Below are 21,781 nucleotides of genomic sequence, written 5' to 3' on the forward strand. Positions count from 1 at the left end.
ACCTAGCGAAAGCGCAAATGTCTCATGCCCTAATGAATAGAAAAATGAGAAACAGGAGTGTCAGCATATGGACTATCGGCTATCCAAACACACTAATGGATATGTATACCTCCCAACTTGCCCATACCAGGATGCCAGGCCCCTTAACAAAAGGAAGAGGAAGCTAACTTCTGCACTGGGTATCAGCTACTGTACATGGTGGCGGCAATTACCATCACTTAGGAACTAGTTGGGCCCCTGGCTCATCTGGCTCCCCAAGGTACTAGGCATTCTGGGTATAATTTACTAGGCATTCTGGGTATAAGTCTTTTCTGGTCCTATCTGGAGATGCCAAAGGTAAAACTTGAGCTTCTTCTGCACGCAAAGCATGTACTCTGTCCCTGAGATACAACCCATCCTCAAATGAGAACCAGAGGACAGTACTGATAAAATATGAAACAGGTGATAAAAGAGAGGGGTTCCTGGCACTGACACTGTCCCTGTCGGATTGCACCCATCTTTTCGTTCAGGTGATGGAGGGAGTGGTTACCAAGAAAAGCTGAGCACAGGCTGATTTAGAACGTGGTTTAAAATCACACAGGCCTCCCCTCGGCCACCCTTCCCAATTCATTCATGGGGAATACATGAAGGCAGGGGTAGGGAGGCAGGAGAGCAGAAGAAGATGGGGGTTGAAGCTTGGGGAAAGCTTTAAACAAGTGTTTAAAACAAACTTTTGAAAACCCCTTCTATTTTCTTTTAAAGTGCTAAACTTGAACACTTGCTCATTCCAATCAATTTTCAGATTGAGCTTGCGGGGCAGGGGACAGGCAGGTGCGACAATGTATCTCTAAATTTGATAAATTCGTGTTAGTGGGTTTACTTCTCCCTATGTCTGATAAACAAGACACACCCACAACCACCTCCAGATAAGCAAGACATAGACCTACTTTCCTGGGGGGCTCTTTCATTCTCCCTCAGAATCCAAGGTTTCCTTATGAAGGTTTTGGAGACAGGAGTTAACATTTGTCACTATCTAGAGTCACCTCGCCTTTTTTTCCAGAAGCAACAGCACCATCTAAAAAAGAAAAGGGCCGCAATACCTATCCAATCAAAAACAGAAACATTAATATTTGCTTCTCAGCACTTTAAGAATGAGAAGCTTTGCATTAAGGAAAGCTGCCCAGAGTGGCTGGGGCAACCCAGTCAGATGGGCAGGGTACAAATAATAAAATTTTAATTTATTTAATTTATTTTTATTTATTTTTGTTGTGGTTATTATGTGAATTGAGCTCAGCAAAGATGTTTCAGTTAGCAACAGGCTGAAAAAAAACACACACACACACGCTAAGTAACAACACTACATTTCTGGGCAGTTTGAAAATTGCTGGAAGGCTGGTTTACATTCTAAATTCATAGCTTTTCAACACAGAAGCTTGCTATTTTTTGCTCAGTTGTGGCACTAATATTCATAACATGCTACTTAGGAAGTAGACAGATGTGAGGGGTGTAAATAATAAATAATAATATTATTATTATTACTATTATTGTTGTTGTTGTTGCATAGAATTGTAAAGTTGGAAGGAATCCCAAGTGTTATCTAGTCCAACCCATTGCAATGCAGAAATCACAGCTAAATAATCATTGACAGATGGCTATCCAACCTCTGTTTAAAAACTTTGAATGGAGGTTTTGAATTTGCTGAAGTCTGGTTCCAAACACAAGACCTTTCTTTCACCCAGACATGGATTGGGGAAGTCTTCTTAATTTATTTAGAACTGCACAACCCAAAATTAGGTCCTGACTCACCAAATGGACAGCAGTGGCTTAGGTTGGTCAAATCAAAAGGAGGAGGACAGTACTCATGTATCTTCCCTGTGTAGCAAGGGATTTCCTCCCCCCATTCTGTGAGAAGCTGTACCAGCAAAAATTCCCTCTTCTGCTTAATTATCCAGGAGTGCTGCCCTCCTTTGGACCAATCAGATCATTTAGAGCAGGATAAGATTATGAAACTGTTTTGCATAAAGCAGATGCCTCTTACAGCACCATTCTCCCATGGCATGATGCCAATGAATTTCAACTTTTAGACAGAATGGGGTAGGGAGTAAAGCTTGTGTCCTTGTGGCTTCTGCTTCTGGGCTGAACAGTGCTTCAGAAACAGACAGGAAAGCATCAATCTTTTGAGAAGTGCATTGACACTATATTGGCACAATGCTCCGTTCATCCAAAGATCATTCCCAGTCATCTGTGTTTACCTAATAATTAGCCAATAAAAAGCCTAGGTGTTCAAGGGATGCATCTCTTTGTTTCTGTTTTGTTTGGACTGAACAAGGACACCAAGTCCTGTGGCATCTTATTAACTACTCGTGCATCTGGCAAAGCTACCCTATGAAAAGACATGCCAGAAATAAAACAGGCGGGAGCCATGTTATTCCATTACAGCAATAGACACATACAAGGCGAGTCTTTTGGGACTTTAAAGACAATCATATTTGCTGTAGCATATGTTTTCATGCACTAGAACCAATTGGTTTACAAATGCCTATGCCACAATAAATTCTACACGTCTGAAAGTTCCCATAGAACATAAAAAGAGCATGGCGGCATCAGTTTAATATCCATCTAGTGTAGCATTCTGGTAACATCCACTTACTTCTTCAGCATCTGGGTTGAATGCCTTTGGAAGGCTCACAGATACTAAAAAGGCAACAGGCCTCTTCCACTGGGTATGCAATGGCACGCTGCCTGATTCTATGCCTGGGATTTACCCGTAAGAAAACATGGACAAAACTGTAGGCCTCGTAATCTATTCGTTTGCAGTGAAGAAACATTGCTATGCTGGTTAGTATATCAAAATGGCAGCCCAAGTTTACCAATACAACATTTTGCAGCTAAATGTTGGCAAACTCTGAATAGCAGCTCTCTTAAAAGAAGATTATGGGCAACACTCAATCTCCAGCAGCTGAGCTTTATGAGGTTGCTGCTGTTTATTTGATTTACAACACATCGTATTAACACTATACAGGAAAAAGTTCTACTTTCTTTAAACAATGCTGCGACACCACACCACACACACACACACACACACACACCCCGCCAATGCTATTGGACTCCAACTCCATCAGCACCCAGCCAGGGAAGACGGAAGTTGTTGGAGTCCGGCAAAGCCTAGAAGACCACAAATTCCTCATTCTTATTCAGTAGTTTGCCCCATGGGTGCCTTTTAAAGTAGTACAGTACTTTGTATAGGAATGCCTGCTTCTCTCGTTGCCTTTGTCTATTAAATGTCTACAAAAAAGGAGTGAATGTTGTTGGCTTTTATTTTTTAAAAAATGTGACTGGAAAAAGTAACCATAGAATCTCAGGAAAGGCTTTAAAGGTGCAATAGAAGCAGAGCTTTTAGAATCACAAATGGTATGCCATTCTGAAATAGCACGACAGGCCGGATGAAATTAATGGGGGCTGGACAAGAGCACCAGAGATCTTGATGCTCTTGGACTGGGTGCACAGGAGAATTTTCAAGCACACTGTGCAAACAGGGGCATTTATACCTCTGCTAAATTATTCTGCTTAAGATGCAATATGTGTTCGTATCTATGTATGCATTCAGATAGATAGCTAAATAGATACATAAAACTTTCATATACCAACTCATATTTTATACTGGTAATGGCTAACTCTGAGGCCTATCATATGCAAACCCCATAAAAACAAAAACAAATGGAACTTATGTTGCTAATCATTTCGGTGGGGTTTGCACAGGAGAGAGCATTCTGGTAAATTATACCCAGAATGGGTAAGGGGTGTTTACGGATCTCATGAATTCCCCTAACAACATGCTCTATTTATACTTAACACCCGTGAATGCCAATAGCTGCCATCTGGCTCCATCACAATAATTGAATGTTTTATTTCTACAGGACAGCCACATGCCATTATGATTCTGTTTTGCAGCACTCCATCCTAATGCAGTTACATGGCAGCAGTTCTCATTTTCCTTATACAAGTCTGAATCATCATTCTTTGCAGTAGATATTCTACTGCCAAGCAGAAATATACCAAGTCAGAGTAAGGCTCGTAAAGAACAAAACACACAGGAATCCATTCCCTTCCTATAATGTATCTATATAACTTTGCCTTGCTTATATTTACTTGTCCTGTAAGTAATTTCTGCTTATGATTATGAAGCAATAAGCACAACATTTTCTACTGCGTTTACCCATAAATTAAACATTATGCCCTTTCCCGATCTAATATTTTCTTCATATAGAAACTTTAAAAAGCAATGCAACCTTTGCCTCAGATACACTGGAGCTCCTGTATAGCTAACTCATGTCTTTGGTTTTTATTTATTTATTATGATTTTACTAGCGTGTCAGCGTTATTTGTAAGCCACCGCAAACGGATTTGTACCTTGAAGGGTGGGGTGTAAATAACTGCAATAAATAAAAATGCACCCCATCTGTGCAGCACATGAAATCTGTGCAGCATCCCCACCAAAACAGGGGTGTATTTGTGTGTGTGTGCGCACTCGCACTGGAGAATATGCTGCATTGGACTATAATCTCTGACCTATGGCACATCTACCAAGATATTTGCCTGGGCCAAGTGTGGTGCAGATGAATGGAAGCACGATAACAGGATTATTTTGAGGATAAAATGGGAAGGGAAAGAACCAAGTGCAGCACCTTAAGTTTTTTGGGGTAAAGGTAAAGGGACCCCTGACCATTAGGTCCAGTCATGACCGACTCTGGGGTTGCGGCGCTCATCTCACGTTATTGGCCGAGGGAGCCGGCGTACAGCTTCCAGGTCATGTGGCCAGCATGACAAAGCCGCTTCTGGCGAACCAGAGCAGCACACGGAAACGCCGTTTACCTTCCTGCCGGAGCAGTACCTATTTATCTACTTGCAGTTTGAGGTGCTTTCGAACTGCTAGGTTGGCAGGAGCTGGGACCGAGCAACGGGAGCTCACCCCGTCACGGGGATTCGAACTGCCAACCTTCTGATCGGCAAGCCCTAGGTTCTGTGGTTTAACCCACAGCACCACCCGCGTTGTGAAAAGTTGGGGTATAAATGTACTACTAAATGAATAATAGGGCTTGGTAGTGCTGCTACCATTCATTTTATGGGTCTTGTCCGGGAGAACATCCTGGAGGGGCATGACTTGACCTGTGCTACATTTTATTAATTATGTTATTTAAACATTTCTTTTCCATTGTTCAACACACACACACTCCCCAGTGTTTTAAAATATTCAACAAATGCACCAAGAGCCTACTGAATATAAAGAGAAGACAAGATCACTGGTTTCACATCAGCAACACAAACATTCCTAAACCCGCTACTGATGTGTCTATAAAACACAAGAGTTTCCTTTCTTTTTCTCCCAGTGAATGTGATGAAATTCAAATTCATCCAACTTTGAAGGCAAAATGATTTCTTTAATAGGCATTCTTCCTCACAGATGAGTCACAAATGGGCTTAGTTTCATCAAAGGAAGGGAGACCATCCGCCAGTGTTAAACAGACATTGTTATCCAGACATTAAATTGCAGCCCACTGCAAGTTTCAGGCCAAGTCTCAACGTTATATTTCTACAACTGGGAGCGGAGACAGAGTGAATGAAGTGAACTGTCTGCACCTCTCAACTTACATAAAAGAGAGGAAGGAGTGGACTGAGAGGGCCCAGATTCATGCAAGTGACTCTGTGAATTTGTAATTTTCTTGGACTTTGCCGGCGAATTGATGGAAAGAAACACAACATATGAACAAACAAAGATGAGCAGGTAGAGTATGATCAGAATCCTCAGGAGCCACAGGCAGCAGGAGCGGCCGCTGGGACACAACAAAGATGGTGACAGGTAAGATGAAGAAGCAATGGGAGAAGAGAGATGGTGAGTAGAACATGACACCTCCATGTCACCCTCCTTTCTGAGAGCTGTATGTGGGGCATGAAAATGTGAGGGGGGGGGGAGAGAAAAGAAAAGAAAAGGCTAAAACAAAAATGGTAATTCAATCACACGCAACAAGTGAACATCTTTGAGCATGGCAAAACCAACAAGAACTCTTTACAGAAAAATCAGGTTGACCCAAAAACTGAAAGGGATACCATTCACCACTATGGGTCTCTGTTCAGATGCCAGCACAGAAGGAATATATCCTTACTTTCCTATGGTAATATGCACTATTTACCCAGATAAATAAAAATTACCTCGAGAGAGTAGCCAGTGCACCTATGTCAGTTTGTTCGGACCATTCTGGTCGAGCTACAATTAATGCAGATCAGTAAAAACAACATTAAATATGGAATACGGGTTGCATTCATAAGGTACCTGCTAGGCTGATAAATGTGATTCACAAACCCATGGAGTAGTCCTATAGACTTCACTAAGACAAACCTAGACTGTGAGGTTGATGAACGCTAATGTTTGGCCATTATTCTAATCCTTATTTTCAAGGATGTTCTTAGTATCTTCAGGATCGCCACACAAGCGTGGAACTTCGTACGCTGCACCAAGTTAGATAACAAGCGGATTCATGGATAAAGTTATCAATGGCTATTAGCCATGATGATTATGCTCTGCTTCCACTGTCGGAGACAGTATGCATCTCAATACCAGTTGGTGAGATTCACAAGTAGAGAGAGTGGTGTTGCGCTCAGGTCCTGTTTACGAGCTTCCCATATGCACTGTGGGTTGGCCAATTGTATGCTGGACTGGATGATCTTTTAGCCTGATCCAGCAGGGTTCTTCTTACGCTTAGTGCAGACTTTGGTTTCCCAAGAATCCCAGTCTTCTGGTCTGGCAAAATCTTAAGATACTGGAAAGGGACTAAACAGGTTTCAGTGGTCAGATCCTTACATTCAACAAGGGAACTGGGAGCCCTGTTTAGGGAAGCTTTTAATGTTTAATAGACTATTGTAATTTAATATTTTGCTGGAAGCCGCCCAGAGTGGCTGGGGAAACCCAGCCAGATGGGCGGGGTATAAATAAATTACTACTACTACTACTACTACAAGGATATCACCACATTTTCTGCTCATCTCCCCTACCCTCTGTAACTTCCTGCATCACCTTCTCAATCCTTCAAAGATTTCTAAGGGGCAAAGGGGGCATTCAACTGAAAAACACCTGCTGAAATAGACATTTTTCTGCAGACAGTATATGCACTTTTGTACACATTACTGCAAAATCAGAAAAGTGTGACTTTCAAAGGTACGCTGTGTTTTGATTCTTGTATTATTTTGGAAACTGTGAATTAGGGAGGTTCACTTTTAAATGTGAACCGATTCAAATTTCCTCCCCGTCTCTGGCTACTGTCACAAATTGTTCCCAATATGGTTTTAGTGTGTATATATTAGTATTTTATGCTATTCTCTGCCCTGGAATCCATTATACAAAGGGCACCATATGAATAAATAAATAATGGAAGACACAATCGTATTTGGAAGAAACTGCTATAGGAAGACAAAGGATTCTACAGCATGCACTATAAATGGTATTTACAAATATATTTGCTCTTCCTAAAAAAAAAATACAAACCCCAAACGCCTAAGACTTCCAACATTACTTCTATTTATTTAAATTTCATCTTTAAATCTGCAGTATCCACAAAATAATACCTTATATTTTATTCTCTAATAAATTTATTCCTTGCACATAATTGTTAATTCCATTGCATCAGATTCTTACTGTAACATGTTTAAAAGCCTTATAAAAGATACAAGCACCATTAACTGGGGGGGAAACCACCCCTTTGCAAAACAAAACCATTTGGGTTATAGTACCCAAAGAAACTATTTTCACATTATAAAACAATGCTTTTTCATTTCATTTCTAATACTTCCAGTATCTTTTAACTTTACAATGTTGCATAGTTTTCCAAAAAGCTTTAGCAAAGATGTATAAAAATACCTATTATTTACAATTTAATCTGCCCATTTACTGACTGTCAAACCAGTGCTCCATGAACAATCTTGCACTGAAGCTCAAACTATCTGTGACCTTCAGCTTCATGATTATTCCGTTCTCTGAACTTTTAAGATATTCCTCCCCCACACCAGGCAAAACAACCTTGGAGACTGTAAATGGATAATGGGAAGGATGGCCTTTCATGTCATGCCACACCCTCCAACACTTTGAAGCCAAGGTCCAAGACACCACATTCCCATTTTTTATTGTGAGAGCATGGCAGCCATTTTGATTGCCGTGATTTCACATGACGCCCCCCGCAAAAAACTTTTTTTCCCCAGCCACGGAACCTACCAATGTGCATTTTACACATTGATTGTGGCCTCAAAAAAAAAAACTTTTTCAGGGGAAAATCATGCAGAGAAATCATGGCAATCAAAGTGGTAACTGCCTCCCCCAAGCTGTCGCTCTTCAGATGCATTGGACTACAAATTCCATCAGCCCTAGCAAGCAAAGTGAAGACTGATGGGAGTTGTAGTACAAAATATCTAGAGGGCACCAGTTTGGGGAAGGCGGCCTAAGGAAATACGAGAGTATGTTACAGTAATAGGAGAAAGGAGGGAAATGTAAAAGGAAAACATAAATCTGGCCAGGAAACAAAAATACTGGCATCTGAACAGACTGTGTTTATAAAAATGCTGCTTGGAACAAACAGTAGTGAAGAAACACGTTTGAAACAGAAGCGTGAAAAAACAAACCCATTATTTAATGATAAATACAACATTAACTTACAGTTCTTCAATATTTTCCATTTCACCAGTTTCACTCTCCATTTAACTGAGTCCCCATGCTCTTCACCCATGTGTGTGGACCCATATTTTATCTATAGTATTGCTTATGCTGTTCAGACCTATGAACACTCAATCTACTTAAATATGACATCCATGCAGTGGCGGAGCTACGTGCTCCGGCACCGGGAGCGGCATATATCCGGGGGCGTGGTGTGCGTCCCGGGGGCATGCATGGCGAGCGCTGAGCATCCTGGGGGTGCGTGAAGCGCCGAGCATTCCAGGGGGTGGGCACGATGGCACCCCCCCCCCCAGGGGCACCAGGGGTGTGCCGCTCCTCCCGCCACCACATTCGTCTGCCAGTGCATCCATGTGGCCTTAAGGACAGGATAGGTGGGTGAGGAAAGAAGACAAAAATCTTAGGCCTGCCCCCAACCCACACCAAAGGAGCATCACCATTTGAACCAGGCCAGAGCCTTAATTTCCATATGAAGTTCTGTGGTGGAACTGCGGTAAATGAGCACATGAAGCTGCAAATGTAGAACAGGACATATTGTTGAAGATACAAAAAAGCACTCTTAACGGTGGGGGTGTTGTTGTGAGTTGTTGTTTTGCTTTAATGTAGCACTATCCACATTTCTGCAGGAATCCATACCACGGAGTGGGTGAATTGAGGGACAGCAGGTAGTGCTAAGGTTAGCAGCAGCAAAAGTGACTACAGCTACGGCATAGAGTATATGGGGTGGCAGTGTGGTGCAGTGGTTAGAAGTAGGACGAAGGAGACCCAGGTTCAAATCCTCACTCAGCTATAAAAGTCCTCACTCGGTTATAAAAGTCACTGCGGTGAACTTTGTTCCTCCACTGTCTCCCAGTCTAACCTACCTCACGGGGTTGTAGTGAGGGTGAAAGGAAGAACCATGCATGTTGCCTTGAGTCCACTGCAGGAAAGGCAGGATATAAATGCAATAAACAAGTAATGAAATTAATTTTCTCAGCAACTTTCAGCCTGGTCACCCTGTTTGTGTCCCGCCTTCTACACCTTGAGCGGTGTACGGCCATGCTGATACTGGCAGCTAGTACAATAGTAAGATCACAATTTTTTTGATATTATAAAGACATTCTAGAAATGCACCAGACAAGTACAGCTAGATAGATACCTTTCACATCTTCGTCTTCAATGGTTGTGTTGGAGCTCTCTGTGGATTCCTGTTGAGAAGTATAAGAAAAATCAACTGACTGATCTACTACTCCACTACTTATTTATATTTACAATGTCATCAAACATCTCATGCAAACCCCAGAAGCAGACCACGTGACTGCGAGACTCAAACAAATAATCACAGAGGGTGATGGGCTTTTACCCTTAAAGCCAAATTTGAAGCGGTCACAATCCAGTTTGGAAAGGAACGCTTAAAGGCAACGAGTTTCTTGTTTTGAACTTCACGGGACTGTAAGGGAAGCACAACCATGAAAAATGGGCTGATTGGTTTTCTTAAAACCCTTTGATACTTTTTAGACAGAGGATGGTGAATTACATTAAGCTGACCATCAGAACCAGCCATTTTACAAATAAGAAGTGCAGGAATGTCGTTCTGTGCAAGACATATAAATCCAATCTGTGGTTTCAAATTAATATTGCCAGGACCCAAAGAACTATGGAACCAGAAGGTCCAGTTATTCAAGGGGTTTCGAGGTTCTGTTTCTCAAACAGTGGCAGCACACAGATGAGAGTTCCAAAGGCAGCCGAAGGTATGGTGTGGCAGTTTCCTATTCAAAGCAAAACATCAAACAAAAAACGAGGGCCTCACTTGTCATCCCCAAAAGCATCACAATAGTTATAGGGGCCACCTTGCTGAAGCTAATCAGGTTGGGGTCTGGTCAGTGTCTGGACTGGAGAACTTCCAGGGACCCCCTTCTGTACATGACCTTTAGAATATATTTTTTTTTGGGGGGGGGAGTATAGAAATGCAATAAATTAAAAATAAATGTCGCTCTTTGGATCCCAGCCACTGTTTTGTTTTTTAAAGACATTTGTTCAAGATGAAAGCAAGTTATTAAGGAAGCTTAAAGACAGAAGTGGTCCGATTTCATATCTCTATGTTTTTTTGTTTTGTTTTGACAGATATATTATTCCCTACTGGTTTACAATTATTTGTTCATCAGGCAGCTGTTTTTTAAACTCACCATATTGTCAAAAAGACAAGCATCTCAGATGGCTGTCAGAGTTTTATGCATTAATAAATAATAATAATAATAATAATAATGTCTACACGCTTAAAAGGACACTGTCAAAGATGACAATAAATTTAGTCTTTAAAACAAGTTCATACAAGGAAAAGAGCAAAACAAGAAGTCAATATAAAACATGAGACAAATCTCTTCCTTCATGGAATTAGGACCAAGCTGAAAGTGGATCAAGCCACAGGTTTATAAATGCAGCTGGTCACCTGAGACAAGTAAGATTCACCTCCATGTTGACAAGAAAACTGTTTCTTATTTCTACTCAGAACAAAAATGATTAAAATTGTCGTGAGTGGGCAAGTATACTGCACAATTTTACGGGCCAGTAATTTCTGTGAGCTTTATTTGAAAGTCTGGTTTCAGGTGTTTGTTCTATGGCTTGGTATATAAAACAAACAAACCCTGGGAGACATGAATCCCAAAAGACCTTGACAGTGTTCTTTTATATGTTCTTAAAATAATTCAATGCTTAATGCAATGTTGATGGTTAAAAGACATGATGTATGTATGCACACCAACGAATAGATCAGCGAGCGTCACCCCACCCCAACATCTGTCCAACCACTCAAAGTAAACCGTCATGCTCTGTCTGGTGTTAAGAATGCTCAAGAGTCAAGAGGCATGAACACAGATGTATCATGCTTTATAGGTTATGTTAACACAATCTTTAAAATGTTTACATAATCTGCCAGCAACCACATGAAATTCCATGCACCACCTCACAAGCCAACTCCATGGACATGTTCATTTCTCCCATCATGCTAAAAAGGCTCCCCACATCCCCTCCCCCGCCCCATATACGATACGTTTCAACAGCGATTTCCCCAACAAGTGATATCCACCTCCATGATGAAGTTCATTTTAGTTTGGGGCGTTTCCACACCCCAGAAAGGGAACACAGTTTTATCAATTTTCCATAATGGTACAGAACAAGTAGATGTAGTCATGCCAAAGAGCTATGGATCATTTTGTCCCATTTGTTTTTTGTTTGGTTTTTTTGATTCAAGTGAAATCTGAAAATTCAAGTGTTAGCGAATGTAGGCAGTAAACTGCATATTTCAACACAATATGAACAACAAAATGTGGTTCATGAGCAGGTGGTAGCAAAACAAACGTCACAATCCGCCTTATATATATTATATATATACCAGAGACTGTAAAATAAATATGCGAATGAATTGGAGATATAAATACAATAAATTGGGATACATGCTTGAGAAAGGCCCGTAGTGTGAGCTACAAGTACTATCCACAAACACAACACAGGGCAGCTGTCAGTTGTTATATGAAATAAATCAGAAAATAATAGTGATGTCCGAGCATACTGTGGCGTTTTCTTTGATTAGTTAATTATGGGGTACCAATTACAGTATTACCTAGTCCAGGGATAGGCAACATGTCCACCACTGAAAGCTACACCAGAAATTTGGTTGGCAAACACTCCCCCCCCCCCAAATTTAACTCTCCAACAGTGACAAAAGGATAGAAAATGGGTTCCTTTTCTCCTGCAAAGGAAAGCTGCTAATTCCAGGGTTCTAGCACTACCACACCAGCCATGGCTCAACAGTTGCTTAGCCCATTTTTATGTCCATGCAAGGAAAGGGGGGAAATTGATATGCAATCCAATCCAACAAACACAGCCATCATAAACAGCAGACATTAAAAAACAAACGACCAAAAATGCAATAAAATCATACTCATGGAATCCAGAGAACATCCTTGCCAGCCCAGATGTGAGCATCTGGAAGATGTTCTGAACAATTTCTGAAGTTTAGTGAAGAAAAGCATTGCACAGAGCGGGGGGGGGGGGGAGCTACAGGTCCATTGGCTAGTAAGTTCCCTTTCCCCTTCTACTGGTTCCCTTGCAGTCTTAAAGTTTTTGCTTTTGGCCTGGCCCCAATGTTTCCCCCCAGCTGGACAGAAAGACTTGGTTCCAAGGGCACCCCAAGAAGGTGAAATCTGAGTAGGACACAAGTTACAACTATCACTTTCCTGGCCAAGAGTAGCCTCATCCTTGGAACTATTATTCGTGTACAGGAAATGCTTATATTTGGGGGAGGTGGGGAACTTGAACCTGTTTATAGATCAACCTTCCCCAACCTGATGCCCTCCATAGGTTTTGGATGACAACTTCCAGTCCCTGATCATCGGTCACTCTGGCTGGGATGAGAGTTGCAGTCCACAGCATACAGAGAGCATCAGGTAAGAAAGTCTGATGCAGAAGAATGCATGGAAGATAGCACAGTGAAGTGTGTGTGAGCATTTATCATTTTTACGTGTATTTATCATTTTTTTACGTGTATGATTTGCAACAAGCACCCCGACACGCCCCCTCCCAAAATAAAAGGTTATGCAACAATGAATGAGCATGCTCAAAAACAGATGGGACAAATCTCCAAAAGTGCCTTTCTGGAACTTCGGTCAAGTGTTGCATATGAAAAGCCTGAACCACACTCTGCATCTGAGGAGGAACTTCTTTTTCTCTGCAAGGACATTAAGTTCCAGGTTAGAAGCTAGAGATGTACACCAAAAGTGTGGAACAGCTTCTACCAGAGCACCTCTGGCACAGGTGAGGAAACTTAGAAATAGTGCAGAAATGGGCTCACTGCAGGATTCCATTACAAGAGAAGCAATTCTCTGCAGGCTTCACTAGAAGACTGAATACCAGGTAGCTAATTTCCTAGCTAAAGCCCACATAATGCACACGCTGTGGGGTGTGTGTTTTCTTTTGGGGGGGGGCTGGATGGAATGTGGAATCTGAAAAGTGCAGGACAGCATTGGTTCTTTCTGAATACCTTATTTCCATCTGGGTTGTGGATTACGGTAGTTTGGGGCTCCTGAGTGAGAATAAAATAAGAGAGAGAAAACAGTTCTCGGTAAATAGATTTCTCACGTGTGAGAAGGAGAACGAGAAGAGCCAGATGACAAGGGCTAAGCACTGACAAGAGCTAAGGCAAAGTTAGCTACTGTCAGAGGATGAAACTGGCAAGCCAGCAAGAAAGGCCACCGTATCTACTGTAGCAGCATGCAAAGACCTTATTCATGATTTAACACATGTGCAGGGCTTTGAAGGAGATCTAAAGAGGCACCAATTCTCACAACGTCTTCCAAATCAAACTGCTGGCCAGTTTTTTTAACCTTCCACCTCCAAAGATTAGCTCACGGTTTCAACTAGGCAGAAATGCAACTACCATTTTTGCAACTAGGTCAATTTACTAAAGAACGACGGTGCAGCCTATAAAGGTTAAAGAAGAGCCAAAATGGGATGAGCAGGTTCAGGAAAAGATATATAAAACCCTAAGCACCAAAGAGTATTGCTACCTTCAGATCCTTTCATTTCACAGAGATTAACACTCACGGTAGGAAATGCTGTAATCTCAGAGTCTAATATCCCTCCAGCCATCTGCAGGAGTATCTCTAGGGTTGGTGACACACAGGCACACATTTGGGCAATTCCTGGTAGAAGACTCTATAAAGCCGATACTTTTCAGAATACTTAGTAGTGGGAAGTTCCATGGGGAATATTCAATGGGACTGTCATGCACAAAACCATAGGTGCCAGTACTTTAAAACAGGAAAGACCTTTCTTCAAAAGGGTTTACCAAAACATGGTAGGTTGGATGCCACTGACAATATGCTAATTGTTAATGGAAAGGTTATTAATTTTGAGATTTTGCTGCATGGCCTAGAGAAATCAGAATAAGTAACCTAAGCAAGGTTATGACTCATGAGCTACACATTCACCACAGAGCCTATTATGGAGTAATGACTCCTATGTATTAAAGCAGGCGCCCCAAACTCGGCCCTCCAGATGTTTTGGGACTACAACTCCCATCATCCATGACCACTGGTCCTGTTAGCTAGGGGTGATGGGAGTTGTAGCCCCAAAACATCTGGAGGGCCGAGTTTGGGGGTGCCTGTATTAGCTGTGGTATATAACCAGCTTTAGAAATAGATGCCTCTTGATCCCAGTAAGTGAAGTCTTGCAAAGCCCTGCTGTGTTTTTTGTTTTTTTGAAAGAGTAAATAATGAGAAGCTGAATAAGGTCTACTTGGTGGTTGCCTAGCAATAATCTTGTTAGCTCTCCTTGATTTTGACACTCACATTATAGTTGAGAGGGAAAAGTAGGAAGAAAGTTTGTTTAAGCCTCATTTATAAATACTGGAACACTCATCAGACGAAGAGCTAAGGGCAACACAAAAGCACATTCTATTCACTTTCTGACACAGCATGCAATGAAATTCAACTACAGCTACCAAAGCTACTACACAACCACATCCATTTTCCATGTCACATTGGCTAATTAGAAACACACTGTTTCACAATCAACTGCCTCTTTATACACACACATAAATAATATGCATATATTAAAAAGTGCAATCCCCAGTTCCCGAGAGAGAGAAAAAAATAGCGCAAAAATTTCAGAAAGCAAGCAAGGAAGAGGGGAGAGGGGAGGAAAAAGGGAGAGAAAACTCAGAAACAGAACTCAAAAGCAAGTTAAAAGGAAAAAGCCAGGTATACCAGCGTTGGGGTAGGAATATTTTCTTTGGGGCTGGTTACCACGTTGGTTTTGTTGTTTATCTGTAGGTATGCAGAAAAATAGAAACAAACAAGCCTTAGACCTCTCACAGCAGATAATCATATCTATATCTCCCTATATAGAATACTTATACACAGATATAGATATGGAGATAAAGATTGACGGAGGTATGAATTTATAAAAAATCAAAGGCAACAATGACAACAGATTTGAGTAGGTACTATAGCAGCTTCTCCCAGTGCCGTTCATAATGAAATGCCCCTGGAGGTGCTGTATAGACATGTATGGTTTCAGCTATGTTACTAGTATTTTTTTTTAAAAAAAAAAGCTCAAACCAAGCAATATGCAATTAATGCAGGAAATGAGAGAGAATAGGCCTACATTTCCAATGACCTGTTCATCACCTCCCATCTTTGGATGTGATGCTATTTAATAAATTGCACCAGGTCTGAGTTTAGCTTGGGAGTCAACTAAGCTAGAGGCCCATATAAATCTTGAACTCCTGCTGTTGGTATAGCAGAGTACCGCCTTGCTATTGATAAAGTGAGTTCAGTATTTATCCTTGGACTGAAATGCATTTGGTATTTCACGGACAGCATACACAGTTTTATTTTGTCATACGTGTTGCCTCCAGAAGTCTATATATTTAGGCAGGACATAAAATGTTTAAAGGTTATTAGCTTTACAGTTTCGAAAACACCCTTATTGCCCTAAATTAGGCCCGAATGTGTTACAGCATGCTGCAAGCTGGTTCTCTGGACACAACTGGGATTCAATTGAACCAGAAAACAAAATGTATATTCAACATAATTTAAATATTGTAGCTTACAGAGCCTCTTGACCATTGATCATTTCAAGTCAATGCAGGAAAAGATGTCAGCTGTGTTTTTCGGCAGAATGTGAATGTGGAGTATTAAAAGGGCATGATTTTGTATTCCGGGAAGTGTGTGCTAAAGTGATATACACAGAGTGCTGGATATGAGCGTGGAAGACCTCCTTTCAAGCAGAAGACTGATTTGTTTTTCTCTCTAATATCGTGAGTAGTTTTGAACCAGGCAAGGGCGACATAGCCTTAAACACAACAGAAAAGCTAATTACATTGCACCCTAGAATAAACCCCCAAAACTATTTCAGTTCTTAGATGCATTTAAAATGCTGATCCACACTTATATATCAAGTATTTTATTCATAATAGAAGTAAACTGAATATTTAAAAGTTAAGATTCAGTAAAATTTAATTATAACTAAAACTGGCAGAAGGAGCTGTCACATATCTTCCGGTGAAAACCTGCCCTTTGGTTTTACCAGCTCTAGCTGTAAGAGGAGCAGAGCTGCATATAAATAAGATAGAAAGTTTAGCTGATCAGTAATACAGGATATTTAATGCTCCACTAACACAAAGAACAGAGAAGGTAAAATGTTACATGTGAAAGAAAAGCAAGAATGGAAACACATAAATCTTAGCTGACCATTTGTAAAACTCAATGGAATGTCTATTTATAAACAGAACAAATATTTTATGTTGTTACATGGGATGTCCACTTTTAACCTACTCAGATAACTAAGTAGGTAGTACAAAAAGTATTGGTTGTCATATTTTAAAATAAAAAGCAATGGTAGGAATATGTTAACCCATGGCATTGAAGGTGTATTTTTATTATAGGACCATATAACACCAGTCCTAAAAGAACTACATTGGTTCCCAGTACGTTTCCGAGCACAATTCCCCAAAGTGTTGGCGCTGTATACTCAAAAGAGTGTCTTTGTCTCCACTGTTCAGGCCAGACACTGAGGTCCAGCTCCAAAGAGTTCCCTCATTGTGAGAAGTGAAATTACAGGGAACCAGGCAGAGGGCTTTCTCAGTAATGGTGCCTGACCTGCTGAACGCCCTCCCATCAGATGTCCAAGAGAGAAATAATTATACAACCTTCTGTAGATATCTGAAGGCAGCCCTGTATTGGGAAGCTTTTAATGTATGATGTTCTGTTGTGTTTTTGTATATTGTGTTGGAAGCCACCCAGAGTGGCTGGGGCAAGCCACGCAGATGGGTGGGGGTACAAAAATATTTTTATCATCTTCTTCTTCTTCTTCTTCTTCTTCTTCTTCTTCTTCTTCTTCTTCTTCTTCTTCTTCTTCTTCTTCTTCTTCTTCTTCTTCTGCTAAAAATGCTGAGGGCATGATTAGAAGTAATTATATTGATGAATGGTTGTAGCTATTTTAATACATGACTTAAGAGATTCACATCATCAAAATTCTATCCCAGATTGTAAAAAAAAAAATTAAAAAATTATGGGTGTAACCCATGGAATTCACAGTGTTGAATAAATTGCCTTTGGTCTTACCTGCAAAATGGGATTATGAATGATATGCCTTGAGAGTTCTTAAGCTAAATGAAGTAAGATCAGTGTATGCACAGATCCCTGTGCACAGTAACACAGCGGAGGATACTTGGGTGCTACACATGCCTTTGTTGATCGTTTACCATGAGTGTGCAGAAAACGCCTGGAAGAGGAACAAAGCTCCATCACTGGCTTCATGTTGTGTCTAAACTGAGGGTTGTGGTTTGCTTCACACCATAAAACCTTTTGTTAAGCCAAAGTTTCTTCTTGGCTTACCAATCATAGTTTGGAGTGAAGCATATCGCGGGTATAATGGTTGTTCCTGCTGGTTAGAGGGCAGGAGTGAAGGGCACAGTGCTCTGTGCATTCATGGTAAACCATTAACTATGGCTTACCGTGATGTATGAACAGGGCTTCTGTCTGCCTTCAGTAAGAGAACAAAAAAGGATTCAGATATGTAAAATGGGAGGCTTAACAATGCATTCAATAGGATTTACAATACCACATGGTGTTTTTACAACACCACATGGTGTTGTGCAGCACGACAATTGTGGTTTGTTTTTCCCTAGAGTGGTAGAATTCTAATAAGCTCTGAGGTGCCAGACTACATTATTAGCCAGATTTCAATTAAGTTGCTTTGTTTTACTTATTCTTCTAGAACCAGTAGTGCTGTATGCGATTTTGAACACCCAGTGTCGTGCCCACAGGGGTGCCTCGGAAGGTACGTAAATGCATATATATGTAAATAACTTTTTAGAAATCTGTACTATATATTGAAAGTGTGGTATGTATTCAGGATCCCTCCTCACAATATGTTTTCAATTAAACACTTATTTTTCTTACTGAACAGTGACTACATTAGATTTGGAATTACAAAGATAGCACGTGCAAAAAAGGAAAGAAAAAGAAAATGCACTATTTATGCCTTTTTCTGTGTTCCGTAAGAGTATAGGCTGGTTTGCATATGATGCTTGCTGAACTACAGTTTAGCACTATGTGTATTTGCTAGAATAGGCCTAAGCTAGGCACTGGGCCCCCGGGCTCCCCTTACATATGGTGCAAAACCATGGGTTGGGATTGCTTGCTTCTCACAAGCAATAAATAAATAAAAGCAAAGACTTAATTGAAATATAATTTGGCCCTCACAAAAGTATCATTCTAAAAATAGAAGAAAAGCAAAATGATCACAAACAAAAGGGGTCAATATGGGTGGTATCCTGAGCAGGAATCAAATATAAAGTATCACTCAAGCAACTTTCATCTCTGGAAGAACATCCTTCCAATAGTAAAAGGGTGGAGACATTCACTTGTATATTGCAAGTGCAGATATACACTTTGAAGTTGTATTCCAGGCCCCTTACAAAATGTGTTGAGAGATCCATGGAAGTATTTGTTTACTGTAATGATGGGAGGTATTACCAGTAGTGCATGCCTTTTAGGATCAAACTAGATGCAACATTAATTGCATATGAACAATTAACATGCACTTTCAAAATGTAAATAAATTGAGGGGGGAAAGTAAGATCAAGTTTAGCTCCTTCTCTCCTGATAGGATTTACACCCCCACCCCCCAAAACTGTTCTTGCCCTTGGAGGGAAGCTCCCATTGGAGACAGAAAAGGGGACAGACCTGAGTGAAGTCGCTGACCCATTCCCAAAATGAAGTTTTATTGATTATGCAGACTACTTGCTAATTAGGTTCCCCACTTGACATGAGCTCAGTCAAGTTTTGGCCAAGGCAAGTTCATTTGCCATACATATACCATATTACATATGACATCAGGTATGGTGCTTGCTGGCATTGTCAACCAATGATTGAAGGAGCATGCAAAGCCCTGTGCCTTTTCTCACTGAGTTGATTTCAAATCCCTCAGGCAAAGAAAAATAGGTCATGTGACAAGCTTGGCTTGCCACAGGTGAGGATGGTAAGAATCGAGTTCCTCATTCCTGAGCTAAAGTAACATATCAGCCCTACAAAATACTTGGAAATGTTCCTTGGAAACCTACCACTTATTTCTGAGAATTCTTAAAGCTGGAAACAACCTTATTTGTGTTCAAGGAAGTTTTGGTGGCACCACTGAAAGCAACATGTATGCCTACAAACAGCTGTGCAATATTCCTAATTATAAGCAATTAACAATGGAAAGATGCGTAAACTGTGTGTCAAAAGGTAAAACCCTTCTTGCAAGCATGCTGACCACAATCCATCTTCTGTTGAAGTCAGCGGGGTGACAGAACTCCCACTGCTGGATTGTACAGTTTGAGTAGGGTTTCTATAAGAACACACTTTGGAAACAGGAATTTAAGAAGATTTTCTTGCAAATGAAGCTCACTTTGCAGAGCCAGGCACAATTCAAAATATGCCATTCACCATTTCCTTATTTTTGACGGAAGAGCCCCTCACTCAGCCCCGTCCTTCTACGAGGACAGAGACAGTGGGTTGAATACTGAACTGGACTGTAGTGTTTACATTTATATCCCACCTTTTCTTCAAGGAGTTTAAGGTTCTTCCCCTCCTCATTTTATCCTTACAACAAACCTGTGAGGCTGTGACTGGCTCAAGGTCACCCAGTAAGCTTCATGGCTAAGTGGGGATTTGAACCCTGGTCTCCCAGGTACACCACACTGACTATAGCCATATAAAGTTAGGCAGGACGTCATGAGGCAATTACCCACCTTTCCAAAACTAAACGTTCACGTCAACAAATGTGTGACTGGTACAGTAGATACAGGACTGTTGAGTGGGTTTCAAAAGAGTATCTTATAATACACAATGCAGTATGTTTGGCAAACTGGCAGTTAAGGCCAGACATACACCTAACTGTGTATTCCACATCCCTGCTGCTGCCACTTTCATTTGCATTTGACTTGGCTCTGCTTCCTACCTACCTTTGTCCTCTATGCTAGTCAAGGGGCAACTTTAAATTTGCTTAACTCATATGACATTGCACAGTGTTTGGTAGTAGTCTGCTCTCTTTTTATTCGTCTCCTGTATCTGTAGGTAAAATACCTGTGAATGTAGTCGTCCACCTCTATCAAGAACTAACTACAGAGCTTTACTATTCATCAGCAGAATGCCAAGTACTAGAAAGGAGGGGTCTTTCAAAAGCACTTGCTCTTTTTAAGAGGAATGAAATGTATAGTTAAATGTTGGAATAAATTTTCACACCATGTGGTACCTGCAGTGGAATACAGGAGGTGGTGTAAGAGAAAGGGTAAAAGCAGGGACCAATTTTTATTGTTTATTGCAAATACTGCACAATACTCACAGGAACCAGGCACTGGCTTGAGCAATAATTCAGTTTTCATATTACAAACACCTCGACATATAATTGAAGGGACAGCCCTATCATGTTCTTACATTTTCAGAAATCTCACCTACGTTTAATACCAGGAGACCACAACAACTATACAGAAGGTTTTTTGAATAACAATGATATTGTAGCAGAACAGTTGCACTGGCCATTGCTGCATCTACTTTGCACTGATATTTGCACAGTCTATGAGATGGGTGCAGAATCTGTGGTTTCCAAATGTTGATGGACTACAAAATGCATCATCCCTGGCCACTGGCCACACTGGCAAGAGCTGATGGGAACTGAGGTGCAGCAACACCTGGAAGGACACAGCTTTCTCACCCTCGTCTGTGACCTTGGCTCTGGAAGAACTGATAGCAATTAATTCAGGACGTCATGTTACACTGAACTGACGCAGAAGTTACAAGCCTGTATTTTAAAAGTCTTGCAGCTTCCTTGTGCTACGTCAACAGATCTAAATGCAAGTATTTCATCTCTTAAGTGTGAACGTTTCACAGGAGGAAAAATCTGGCAGATAAAGATCCTCACCATCATCTGAACACTCGAACTTGACTTCCTTTTCTGATTTGACCAGTCAGAGAGAAAGGAAAAGAAGAAAATGTGACTGGTTGGATTTGAGGTATCAATGCATGGAGAACAGTTTACTGTTTGTTTGTTCTAAGAACAGCCTAA

General features: G+C 40.9%; 1 protein-coding gene across 6 annotated transcripts in view; it reads right to left on the reverse strand.

Moving 5' to 3' along the window:
- The window catches only part of CAMK2D (calcium/calmodulin dependent protein kinase II delta), a 145,680-nt gene that overhangs the window by 14,530 nt on the left and 109,369 nt on the right, over positions 1-21,781 (reverse strand). For 4 of the 6 annotated variants that reach the window (XM_035113116.2, XM_060278555.1, XM_035113119.2 and 1 more), the window contains one exon: positions 9,831-9,879. In XM_035113116.2, the coding sequence (XP_034969007.1) occupies positions 9,831-9,879 (49 nt within the window). Of the gene's footprint in view, positions 1-9,830; positions 9,880-13,709; positions 13,752-15,435; positions 15,496-21,637; positions 21,671-21,781 lie in introns of all 6 variants that reach the window. The other 2 variants (XM_035113117.2, XM_035113118.2) reach the window with 2 other exon arrangements.

The sequence above is a fragment of the Zootoca vivipara genome, chromosome 9 (genome assembly GCF_963506605.1).
Source record: "Zootoca vivipara chromosome 9, rZooViv1.1, whole genome shotgun sequence".
NCBI classification, from domain to species: Eukaryota; Metazoa; Chordata; class Lepidosauria; order Squamata; family Lacertidae; genus Zootoca; species Zootoca vivipara.